Genomic DNA, 13,195 nt, shown 5'->3' with positions numbered 1-13,195 from the left:
TGATTTTTCAGATTATAATTCTGTAAATATAATCAACAAATTGTAAAGTTCAGGAATAAAGAAATTAATCAATTTATTATTATCAAAAACGCTGACGAAAATGTATTTAATGCTAATTAAATTAAACAATTGAGTAAGATTTCTGATTGATTGAGTTTGGTGATAGCGTTCGTACGTTATAATAGCGAACAAACTTTACGGTTTATATTTGAAGTTAAATAGTGTTTACAGTAATTTTATAATAAACATATTAAAAAACATAAGATGTTAAAATAAATCAAACGATGATATAAAAATATGTATCTGGCAACATCCTAGTACTTTATAAAGATTAAAATCGATACTCGATATCTCGTTTCAATAGTTATTTCGACCACTATTAGATATTTTAGCCTTTCTTTTTTCTACTCCCCGGAGCCCTGGACGCCGAGTGCGCCCAGGTACGTCGGGTTTACCCACTAAAAAACCAGCGGTACCCTCTCCGACTTTCGACGGGCGCCACGGGATCGCTTGCGCATGCTACCGTGACGAAAGATATTTTAGCCTGTGTTAACAGTGATGAATCCCAAATCCGTTTTCTTAATCGATATATTCTTCAACCAAATCAAATCAAATTCCTCTATTCAATATAGAAGCACTACACTTACTTATTGGTTATCGAATTAAACACTACCGCCGGTTCGGAAAAGAAAACACCCTGACCTTAGAAGAACCGGCGAAAGAAAGTCAGCGGGTCTTTTTTTTTGTCAATTTACAAATATTCAATATGCAAAGAAATAGCCAGGAGGCGACCATTGCTAACTTGCATAAGTCTTGCTACCAACTTGTCAAAAATTCACGAGTGAGATACGAAGTGAATTCATACAGAATCGCACTGCAGGACACGAGCGTGAAAAGCAATGATTTGATATGCGATTATTACATTGACTTTAGTAATACCGGCTATTAAATATAGTTTATCACTCACAATCCGATACTGGCTCTTCCTGGTGAACATGCGGTGCGGACAGCGCACGTGGTGGTGCTGGCTGACCCACGTGCGCATGTTGAGCCAGTGCACGGTGCCCGAGGGGTTGGGGCCGCCCTCGCGGTGCAGCAGCACCAGCTCCTTCTGGGTTCGAATCGCTAGACGTTCGATTTCTTTTTCGATCTGTAAACGTTAAATAAATAAATATACTTGAAAACTTTGAAAATGGAGGATTGGAGTCAAAAATAAAAAAAAAATGAGTGACCAAGAGAGAGGGACCAGCAACGTATATTGGATTTTATTTCATAAATTATAATATACTGTGATGATATGTGAATATCTTCTGGAATGCACTGGATATCAATATTAAAATTTTAATAGGTTACTAAAGTTGCGCACAGACGACCACGCCGTGACCAAACTTTTAAATTATTAATCAATAAAAATAACTTCTAGTAAATTAAACTAAAGTAATGACAAATCCTTTGGGCCGAGTTCCATTAAAAATATTAATTAAGTAAATTTAACAGTCTGTAAATTAACCACTGTTGGGGTAAGCGTCCTCTGCTTTGGAAGAGAAGGTTTGAATATTAATGAATCTAATACATGAGTCAGAGCATTATAAACAGAAATTAAGAACGTGGAAACTCGACGCTTCGGTTATTCATTGACTATGACAAGTTATCGGTATTCACGTGCTTTGGCTACTAGGCGATCTCGGCTCTCAACGATAGCTTAAAATTCTTACATTGTCTATGGACGAAATTGACTAGTGGAACTTTTGCTCTGTTTATATTATATAAATCTATACTAATATTATAAATGCGAAAGTAATTCTCTCGCTCTGCCCGTCTGTTGCTCTTTCACGGTCAAACCACTGAAAATAATTCGAAAAAAATTGTTGAATGAAGCTCGTACTCCAAGGACATAAGACTAGTTTTTCATACCTAACACCTCACGATAAATCCCTAAAACGCGGGCGACGACTAGTTATATAAATATATGTTAGTTAAAACAATAAATACTTTTCCGATGCTCGGCTGCTTATCTCCCAAAGCGACGATTAAAATGCAGTCAGCTTGACGAATACAACGCTGGGTCCACTGCGTGAGGCTCGGGTCGCACTGGTATAATGCCACCTTTGAAAAATACGAAAACACATTCTCAATTCGGGTCGCGAGGATTTCAATATTGCATGGAAAGGCCTCTTTACTTTAAACTTCAATTTTTTATTAACAATCCATTTCATTTACATATTACACACGGGTACACACACAGACACATGAACACGCATAAACACACTGACGCAAACTTCACATCAGTACTCTGATGAAATTATTGCTTTTTTTTTAACGCATACTTTGTAGTTAAAATGAAACAAATTAGTAGAATCCCTTATGAATGTTTTGGAATATATTGAATTAACAATAAATAAATACATTTTCTAATGCGAAAATAACAAACGACACTCAATAAGTGAATACAAAATCGAGTTTCAGATGTGAGCAATTCGAGTTAGTTACCTTGTGTTTGTCCTCCTGCTGAGCGAGCCAGGAACTGAGACGGTATTCGTTGTTGGGGTCCATTATAGTGAGACCCAAGAGTTTCCTTATCACGTCCGACGTGAGACGTACGGTTGGTCCTGCGTGACAATCATAATTTCGTCAGTAAATAAATACATTTTATGACAGAAGACCTTGGCCCGTGGCGCGGTGTGCGTGTGTGCGTGTGCGCGTGTGCGCGTGCGTGTCACCTATGGCGCACAGCGAGTGGTAGAGCTCGTAGGTGAAGGCGGTGAGCGGCACGTCGTCGCTGACGGGCACGACGGCGACGGTGGAGAAGTTGTGCTGCGACGCGCGCGACTCCATCGCCGCCGCGCCGCCCAGCCCCGCCGTCGGCTTCTGCCACGAGCCTGCCGCCAGACACACATGACGCGTTTCCGCGCTGGTACGTAACAGTTACAGAATTGTATTTATACTGTTTCTATATATCATTCTGGTGTTTTTTCACTTCAGAGATATATAAAATTGATAAATACATTACAGCTAACTAAAAATAATATATAATACCATTTTCACAAAAAGGATTTAATAAAATATAACACAATAATTTTTAAAACGCACTAAAATAAATTAAACTGTGTTTTGTTTATTAAAAATGCATTAGAAGTTCAAGCTTACCCAGGATTCTATGTCCCAGCAAGTTAATGAGCCTCGTGACGACCACCGGGAATCTTAGCTTAATCGCGTTGAAAAGACCTTCTGGAAGCTTCGCTAGTTCGGAATCACGGACCGCCATCACTGTTGTACTGCGACGAGTTTGTGTCACCATTTCAACCTGTGCCGAAAACAAAATGTTAATGGTACCTGATGACCATCCTCTTTATCCATCAAACACCAAATATTTAGTTTTGCATGTCAAGCAATGTTTTTCACTGGAAGAAATTCGCGCTGCTAATTGAAATACAGGAGTCCCAGTTCGGCGCACGTTTCATTAATTTAATAGCAATATTGTTTTTTTAGCTTAAATTATTTTGTAAACTTGCAAACACATTTGAACAATGTTTTTGCTTACAATGCCCACTAAATCTCCCTTGCCGTATTCACCAACAAGTTCCTTTTTGCCGTTGGGATGAGTTATGACGGAACGCAATCGTCCGCTAAGCACTATGAACGTGGACCCTGACTCCTCGTCTTGACGGTACACCGCTCGTCCTGATTCCAGGAATACCTGGAATTAATAAAATAGCAATGTGACTGTCATGCCAATTGTATGCCAACGATCTCAACTCTATTTACGTTAGAAATTGTTGCACAAAGATATCAAATATATGGAACACCAGCTTCTGAAATTGTTTGCTAATCTGACTAAATACTGAACGCTCATTGGTCGCCGGTTGTGTCATCGGCTGCCATTGGCCAAATTAAAGTCAAAAAGATTATCCTAATGGTTGTGACAAATTCGAAATTCTCTCACCCAATCCAAAGCGAAGTCCACTTGTCTCACGAAGGGCGAGAGACGACGCACGACTGTGTTCGCGATATGCAACACCACCGACGGTCGCTCCCTCATGATGCTGTACACCGTAGTCTTGGACAGAAGACCGATACGAGAGAAATGTTTCGCTCGGATGGAGAAAAAGCTGGGCTCCCCAGTCAATACAGCAAGACCGCCTTCGACTTCGCCTATAAAAGCATTAAGCAACTGTCTTAATCGACTTTCTAAAATTTCCGAAATAATAGATTTCCTGTAAAAAAAATCTGTGAAAATTTACACACTTAATCTGTCATAACATAGCAATGATAATGATATTCAGAAACCATCTGGGTTGTTAACACCCACTCACCACAATAAGCAGTAATCCCTTTTAAAAGAACAATAGACATAGAATCTCGGAGGTCGCGGTTGGCATTTGGCGATGTATTGACCGTCTATACATTAGTTTGTCGGCAGTGTCTTTGGGCGAGGGTGTTGCAATCTGCCCTGTATGGTATACTGATTTCCCGAAGTATATTAAAAAAAAAAAAAGAAAAAAACTCACCCGGATACGCGGTGAACATATGTACTTCACCCTCTCCCTCCGCGACTTTCTGAGATACGAGCAAAGCGCCCGATAGCAGATACACGAGCGCCACGTCCTGGTATATTAATCGAAATTATTTACAAATATTTATATGATATTTTAGAAATTTACAAAAGTACCCAATGGCCCAACTTCTGCTTCTGATTAAGATAAAAAGTAATAAAAACGCACACACGTTTAAGTACGTATTTGAATATAAATAATAACAATAAATGGCCTACTCATCAATCATCCAAAATAAAAAAAACAACAAAGTTTGATTATACCTTCATAATATTACAAATTTTTGAAGAAAACTCAATATATTTAAGGTAAATTAAATTTCCCTCCTTAACTAATGGAGTAAGCAAGTCACCCTCTGGCAACCAAGAGACGGCAAAAGAAGTAGGGGTCGTCAAGTCAGGAGATGGGAAGATGATTTGAAACAGACAGCGGGACCATTCTGGATGAGAGTAGCAAGGGATAGGACCCATTGGAGGAGGCCTATGCCAAAAGGCACACCGAACTTAGGGACCTCTTGTAACCCCATGTTTAGGAATAAAAGGCTATAACTATTATAAAATTTCCCTCCATAAAATAGGATCCTTACTTCCCCAAAACATATAGGACATTCCTCTAAAAATGACGTAAGTAAACCTGGAATAGACAATAATAATAATAACATTTAAATTAATAATTTAAAAATCTAATTTAGCTGACATTGGTCAAAGAAGATGTATATGATAAGATGGCCCCGAGATAATAATTAAAAAATATATATTAATTTAAATATGGAACAAAGTGACTAATGTTGACGAGGGCGAAAAACTATGACAAGTATCATAAAACTGGTATAATGTATTACTAGTTTCCTTTTAGAGGCTAAAGGTGGATTTTTAGGTTACATATGTAATATGATATTATCGACATATTTTTTGCACAAAAATTCACACCACTCTTTATAAACAAATCACTCGGCACATCATACATAGCTACCTGAACTATTTCCGGCTCACCCTTCACACAGTAATAGAGCTTTTGGGGGGAATCAAACGAAATACGTTAATAATGAAGAAAAGTATTAATATTAGAATAAATTACTAATCATTTTAAATTATTAAGTTTAGTATTTTTTATTTTTTAATAATATCAACTAAAACGCGAATAAAAATCAGATCATTTAATAATATCTTCCGGTTTTATACTTATTGTTAATAGTGTACCTAGAATTAACTTTGTACAATTTTTTTAATTGATTCAACGGAGAAAAACTGTGGAGATACTATGCGGTTATTCTTAACAATAAATATTGCTTATCTGTCTAATTTGAGGGGCATTAGTAGCGAGTTGACAGTAGAAGGAATTCATCGCTAATACTTCTTTTAATATACACCAGCCGTGAGACAGATACATTCGGTTCAAAACGAAGCAATCATTATTGGGAATCTTCGAAAATGGAATACATCAAATGTAATTATTGTGTATCCTACAATCGAATTCGTTAATTTTTTATTTTTAATAACAGTACTCTGTATTGTTGTGTTCCGGTTAGAAGGGTGAGTGAGCCAGTTTAATCACAGGCACAAGGGACATAACATCTTAGTTCCCAATGTTGGTGGCGCATAGGTGATGTAAGGAATGGTTAATATTTCTTACAGCGCCTTTGTCTATGGGCGGTGGTGACCACTTACCATCAGGTGGCCCATATGCTCGTCCGCCAATCAATGCCATAAAAAAAAAAGTATTTAATTTGACTCCTCCCCCCCCCCATTTTATTTCATATTAAAATTATAATAACCACAAAGAGTGAATAAGAATAATGCCGATTATTCTCAGATCTGGTGTATCTTCTTTTAAGCCCATTTTAGTTTGTAAATATTTTGACAGATAATCCAAACAAGTGTGAAGTGTTGCTAGATTAAATAAATGTCTATACTTCTAAATTATCTATATTTTACAGCAGTGTTGATGTGTCCAAATAGTATGTAAATACCGTTAATTAATATATAAATTATATGAAAAGGAATTTTTTTAGACGACTTTTATATAATATATACTAATTTTATAAATGTGAAGTAAATCTGTTTGTCTGTCGCTTTCACAGCTAAACCACTGAACCGAATTTGATGAAATTTTTTCATCGCATTCACGCAAACAAGGACATTTTTTTATAGGTAAAACGTACAACCGACTAATCGCCCTCCCCCAACACGGGGGCGAACGTTAGATATACTTATGTATTATTATTTTATTATAATTAGTTTATCAGAACTCAACTATAAAATCAGACACTGACCTTATGGCTCTCTTCCTTCATGATATATGTACCGGCGGGCAGGTCCCTTACTTGAACATTTCCTTTGAGTATTTGATCGTTATCTAGACCCAGCTCTTTGACGAAGGCTTCAGTCGCTATTTGTATTAAAGCCTGAGTAGGATAAATTAGTTAATTTTTTTATGTGAGGTATTATTTTTAATACCTATCAAGATCCATAACCTGTTTAAATCATGAATGTGTGAATAAATAAACTACAACAAACAACAATTTATTAAAATTAAAAAAGGTAAGATTACCTAGAGCTCTTTGAAGGTTCAATGAACACATCACATAGATTGATTATAAACCAAAAGAAAAAATAATAAAAATATGTGCCGCAAACGTATAGTATGACACAATTTAAATGCAGCATCGACAATTAAAAAAAAACAAACAATCGTTAATTCGGCGAATGTATTTCGTTATATAATATTACAAATTATTACGTTTGCATCAAAATAATTTTCGCATAACAAATAAATAAAGAATGATGATCTCGAAGTCAATTAATTCGGATGTAATCGGTTTTGCGAAATTTGACGATGCTACGTCTAAGCTGTGTCGTACTATAAGGCCTTATCTGTTCCTAGCGATTTATTTTGTGATTAAATCCTCATGGTCGTTGACCAGGGACGTCAAAACCAAAATAGCTCATATTTTTGCTGCCCACAAGTTTTTTCTGATCCGTTGATTAACATAAAAATAATGTCTCTGATTTTGATTTGAATAAAATAAATAATGAAGACATACCTGTTCATCCATATTATCAGTATGATGCTTCTTAAACGAGGAACCTTCTCTGGGTCTTTGGAATGATGATGTTGGCTGGACATCGGGCTGCAGCTGAAATTAATGAAAAATCATATTAAGTATTTATAAATTTCTGAGCTTATATTTAAATTGTATTTATGGAACATACATTTGCTCTTGAACGCAATCTGTTAAGTCAAGATGGGATCGACAATGGTGCGTGCAAAACTATTAAATTTCGTGTTAGAGGTTCATCCGCCTCATACAGTCATATGTATGTATATATAAACCTACAATTATTTCAAAATACCCGAACAAAGCTTAGGAAGAATTGCGAGCACAAATCATAACACAAGCACACTGCATTAAATAGGAAATAATAATATTAGTTTAGTCTCGCATCGAACTCATTAATTAGAAGAAAAAAATAGTAAGTACCTAATTATTTATTTATTATTAAGGAATCGGTTAGTATACTGTTACCTGTGGAGTGTTCTGTGGGGTGTTAGATGTTATATCGGGAACCATGTCCGGTCTCGGCTTCCTGCCCTGAATGTGGACGGGTGAAGACCCTTGACCCTCCTGCTATTACAGTTACAAAAATCACTGTATGGCAGATTTGTGAAAAATGAACGTTTTTACCAAAAATTGGTCAAGTTAGTACTATTCACTGCGCTAATTTAATAATTAATTTTCAATTAAATAACAAAGTCAAGTACTTGTCGAATCTTTATTGAAACTAAGTTTTTCTATATATAGTAAAATCTATACTTCAATCTCGTAGAATAACCCAGATAAAGAGTAGGCTAGATACCGCAAACCGTCTGTCAAAGCGTGCGCGAAGTTTGTGTTATGCACAAATTTGACGAGCGACGACTTCAGATTGTGTACGTGTAGTTCTGCCGTTATAAACTATAAAAACTCTTCTAGCATAATAAGTTGAGTCAACGGCGGTATTACCAACCCTCCGCTGGGCTGGGATGACGTCATCGCAGGTATAAAAGAGATGACACGCTCGGTTTTCATTCTGTCCAATGCGGTATCTAGCCTACTCTTAATCTGTGGAATTATCTGATTCATATTTCAACTAAATTGGTAAACAGTATATACAGCAAAGGCCATCAACCAGGACGGATTCTTATATGTATGTAGGTTTAACATAAAATTTCATTATTATAGAGTTTGAAAATGTTTTTTTGCCGTTTCAAGAACGTTTAATTATTAATTGTACAAAAATCTATAAAAAAAAAATCCATAATTATTTTCTCCAAAAAAACCACGCGTAGAAATGTTAAAATATGGTAATTTGCACGTATTCGTACACACAGTACTGTCCTAATTCAATACCAGTCAAAGCTATAGAAAAACATAATTTATGTTATTTTTTTTACTATTCATCCTTTATCTGTTATGTGTATCTTAGTAAAAAAAACCACCGAGATTCCCATTTCACACATTAGAATTTAACAGAAATAATACAAATTGTCTCTTCATTTTCGTCAATTAGTTAACTGGCATCGGTAGACTTTTAGTCTTATCGTATATTCTTAGTAAAAACCCTTAATTTACCCTAAAAGACTAATATCGAAATGATTGTATTATATTGGTTTTGTGTGAATTATTAAACATTAAAACACTACAACTATTTCAAACTCACACACACAAAACAAACATTATGGATAAAAACCGACTTTATGTTATTCTGGATAGCTAAAAATTTAAATGTTTTCATTAAAACCATAATATTGTTGACTTATTTCAAGAACTCATTGATAACAAAACGATGTACCTTAAATTGTTATTTTTCATCAACTAACTAAATGTACGATTAATCATAGACAAATCCTTGCAACATAGACATTTGCTCAAAAAAAAAAGAAAAGATTAAATATTTAAAATTAGAAAAAATACAAGTTCTTTAAAAAAAATTGGTATATCGTACGCAATCCGTCTAATTAGAAACTAATTAAATAAGAATTATAATATTTTCTTACATAACTAAAAATACATTGTATAAACGAATAAATTACTTTATATACTAAATAATAATAATCAGATTGAGAATTAATTAATCTCTGTTATTAATGAATTCTTGCTATAAGCCGACGATATAGATCATGAATTTTATATAAGAATCTTTGGAGAAAACAGTTAATCAACAAACTTAAGGAAAAAGCTCACTCTGTATAATATGCAATATAAATACTTAAATATCACACTAAAATATATTAAAATCAAATACTTTCGAATATTTCTCGATATAAGTTAGATTTACCAAAATCAGTTGATAAATGTCACCGAGCTTACCAAATGTTCCGAAACGGCTCGTTCGCTGTGGTGAGGGGAGTGCATAGTGGTGCCGCTGTCTACAACTTTACCGGTCTTTGCGGGAGAGGGCATTGTCGTAGGGCGACGTTTATCTCGACCCTGAAAAATTAATTTTAAATAACTTTTCTATATTTTATATAAAAGAAACGTACCACCACATTAAATACATATTTTTATATCATTTATATATATAAGTTGGTATGTTATGTAATACTAGTTTGCAAACGAGCAGGAGGCTCATCTGATGGAAAGTGACTACCACCGCCCATGGACATCAGCAATACCGGAGGGGTGGTCGTTTTGGTGTGATTGAGTCAACAAACAAACATCCATCTAAGCTTTCACATTTATAATATAACAAAGATGATCCTGTGAGGGTTTGCTATTATTGTAGTCTTTTACAGGATCCTGTATCGGATATTCTAACGCCAGCATATAAACTCTGTATTGTTAATTCTATTTTGAAGCCAATCCAGTGCTATGACAGGCTCTTCATTAAATTAATCAGACTGATTGATAGCGTATTGAAGCAAGAAATGTTTGACATTCTCAGTGTCAATATGATTACTTGTCCCAATATAATCATAACCTAATTTTTACGTAATAAAATAAACCAAATATTCTACAAGCAAAGTATCTATACTAATATTATAAACGCGAAAGTAACTCTGTCTGTCTGTCTGTTGCTCTATCAAAACCAAACCATTGAGCCGAATTTGATGAAATTTACTATTGTTTTAGCTTAAACTTCAAGAATGGACTTAGGCTACTTGCTTAGCTCAATACCTGGCGACCAGCCACGAAATCGCTCGCAAAGCCGCGGAAGACCACTAGTTACAATGTAAAACTATAACAAAGTACAAAGTATCATGTTAGCGTCCCCCAGCATTGTAAATACCTCATTGCTTGAGGATATTTGGCAGTTTATTCCTCTACGCTGTTCCAAAGTAACGCAACCAAATGTAAATAGAATACTTACAGGATTAACCAGTTCAGCACTTAGCCCGAGATACTGATGGAGCGCGGTAAATGTTACTCTTTGTAAACGCACCATGATTATCTGGAAAAACATATCTTTGTAAATAATCTATCATCTTTATATATATTTTATATATACATATAGATATTAAAGTACATTAAAAAAAAATTAGATGGCCCAGTGGCTAGAACGCGTGCATCTTAACCGATGATTTAGGGTTCAAACTCAGGCAAGCACTACTGAATCTTCATTTCAATCGTGAGGAAACCTGCATGTGTCCAATTTCAACAAAATTCTGCCACATGTATATTCCACCAACCCGCATTGGAGCAGCGTGGTGGAATATGCTCCAAGACCTTCTCCTCAAAGGGATAGAAGGCCTTAGCCCAGCAGTGGGAAATTTACATTTTTTTTAAAACTTAACTTTAATTTATTAACGAAGTAAATTTGTAACCGTCGATTCTCAAGGACATCAAAGCTTACAAAATTTCAAATTGACTTGGTATTTGAATTCCTAAAATAGTTAAAGTCCAAATAATGTACGTAATCCTCTATTTTTATATACATATAATACACAGTACCTGTATAACTCTGACGAATATATCTGGATACTCTTTGAAGACCTCCTGGAAAGCTCGCATCGGCAACTTTATCACTTGTGAGTCTTCTAACGCTTTTGCATTGACAGTTTTGTATGGTTGAGAATGACCCTGACGACAATGGTATTAAAATAAATATATGAAATATTAATTTATCAAACAGATCTTTACTTATTGGTAGGTACTTTATTGGTTTGAGCAAGCCTGTTTGGGTGGGTACCACCGACTCATCGTATATTATATTTGAATGATGAGTGAGCCAGTTTATTAACAGACACAAGGGACATAGCATCTTAGTTCCCAAGGTTGGCAGCGCATTGGTGATGTAAGGGAATGGTTGATATTTCTAATAGCGCCAATGTCTATGGACGGTGACGACCCCTAACCATCAGATGGCCCAAAAGTCCGTCCGCCTACCATAACATAAAAAGAAAAATATCAAAAAAATGTTTATAGCTGTTATCGTTCGTTTTAAGCTCGCAAGCAGAGAACAGTTAAACAATAAATTACAAATATTTACCGTCAAGACGTCGGTGAAACTGAGCAGCGAAGTCACACTCTCCCCGGCGCGTACAATCTTCAGCGAGAGGCTGGTGCCGTCGTGATTCGTTATGTAAACGTTAACGCGTCCCGTTTGCACGACGTAAACGTTTTCGTCGGTATCGCCTGGAATTTTGAGGATTTTATTATTTTTACTCGGCGATTCTCAACAGGAACCATCAACTGTGCGTAGCATATTATTGTGCACTCCTTATTTCTTCAATCTCGTTATCAGATGATACCGGCACGGCATTTGTACACTGTCAATTTCCACACTCCAGACTACTACTGAGAATTACTCAAAAGATAACGCTTTTTAATAGCCCCGGTGTTTGACAGGATCTCTGGATACTTAGGCTTAAACGCTAGCCGCTAGATCAACGAGACAGTCAAAGGGAAAATATGTCGCAGGGCCTTTAAAAAGACTCGCGACATATACAGTTTTGGTTAATACAGAGGATTGATTGTCATAGATCGTTCAGGATTACTTTATTGGTTTATCCACGTATCCACGTGGATACCCACTTTACTGAATTACCTAGTGTGGGCACCAACGGATAAATAAAAAAAATGTTGAAACTGTTATTTTTTAAATAATTATTTTTAATTTTTTCGTTTACAGAAAGTCTTGAAAAATATTTTTTTATATATTTGACAACACAGTAGCAGTAGTACACAACATACATATAATAAACACTAGAAACACGAAAATGAAAAACAAAGGAAATTAATAAGTTGATTTACTAATTAAAAACTATTTGCAAAGAATCTTTTTTTAATAAGAACAAAGGAAGATAACAAAATTAATTAAACAAAAAAAAAAAACTGGTGCAATTTACACATTCTTATCTAGTTAACAATCTTGTTTAAGATTTATTTCTTAACATTCGTCACGAAAAACCAGATTCGTTTAAAAATAAACTCAAGTATAATCCATGAGCCGTTACTTCTACTATAAATCATTTATCCTCAGAGCGGAACATCTTTTTTGTACTGTTTATTAAAATCGTAATAATGTCTTAATACATTGTGAATTTACAATTTTTTCTTAAGGGAATCGTATCACTACATTTTTATACGAAAATCGATAACTTTTTTATTTTCCCCCTGTAAATATACACCATTTCATATTTTTCGGAAATGTTGCAAATAT

The 13,195-nt window shown here is 35.3% G+C and overlaps 1 protein-coding gene across 10 annotated transcripts in view; it reads right to left on the bottom strand.

Moving 5' to 3' along the window:
- Positions 1–13,195, bottom strand: part of LOC113404509 (neuropathy target esterase sws) — a 33,547-nt gene that overhangs the window by 9,405 nt on the left and 10,947 nt on the right. For 3 of the 10 annotated variants that reach the window (XM_026645434.2, XM_064220947.1, XM_064220949.1), the window contains exons 5-20: positions 12,023–12,168; positions 11,485–11,613; positions 10,904–10,984; positions 9,904–10,023; positions 8,080–8,181; positions 7,597–7,689; positions 6,826–6,957; positions 5,526–5,564; positions 4,509–4,605; positions 3,944–4,152; positions 3,542–3,697; positions 3,148–3,304; positions 2,721–2,879; positions 2,491–2,609; positions 1,993–2,106; positions 968–1,150 (exon numbers count right to left, since the gene is read on the bottom strand). In XM_026645434.2, coding sequence (XP_026501219.1) covers positions 968–1,150; positions 1,993–2,106; positions 2,491–2,609; positions 2,721–2,879; positions 3,148–3,304; positions 3,542–3,697; positions 3,944–4,152; positions 4,509–4,605; positions 5,526–5,564; positions 6,826–6,957; positions 7,597–7,689; positions 8,080–8,181; positions 9,904–10,023; positions 10,904–10,984; positions 11,485–11,613; positions 12,023–12,168 — 2,036 coding nt within the window. The remainder of the gene's footprint in view (positions 1–967; positions 1,151–1,992; positions 2,107–2,490; positions 2,610–2,720; positions 2,880–3,147; positions 3,305–3,541; positions 3,698–3,943; positions 4,153–4,508; positions 4,606–5,525; positions 5,565–6,825; positions 6,958–7,596; positions 7,690–8,079; positions 8,182–9,903; positions 10,024–10,903; positions 10,985–11,484; positions 11,614–12,022; positions 12,169–13,195) is intronic. The other 7 variants (XM_064220951.1, XM_026645433.2, XM_064220950.1 and 4 more) reach the window with 4 other exon arrangements.

Source organism: Vanessa tameamea, chromosome 5 (genome assembly GCF_037043105.1).
Source record: "Vanessa tameamea isolate UH-Manoa-2023 chromosome 5, ilVanTame1 primary haplotype, whole genome shotgun sequence".
Classification (NCBI taxonomy): Eukaryota; Metazoa; Arthropoda; class Insecta; order Lepidoptera; family Nymphalidae; genus Vanessa; species Vanessa tameamea.
Note: the sequence above shows the minus strand (reverse complement) of the source record. Positions and strands in the feature narration are given on the sequence as shown.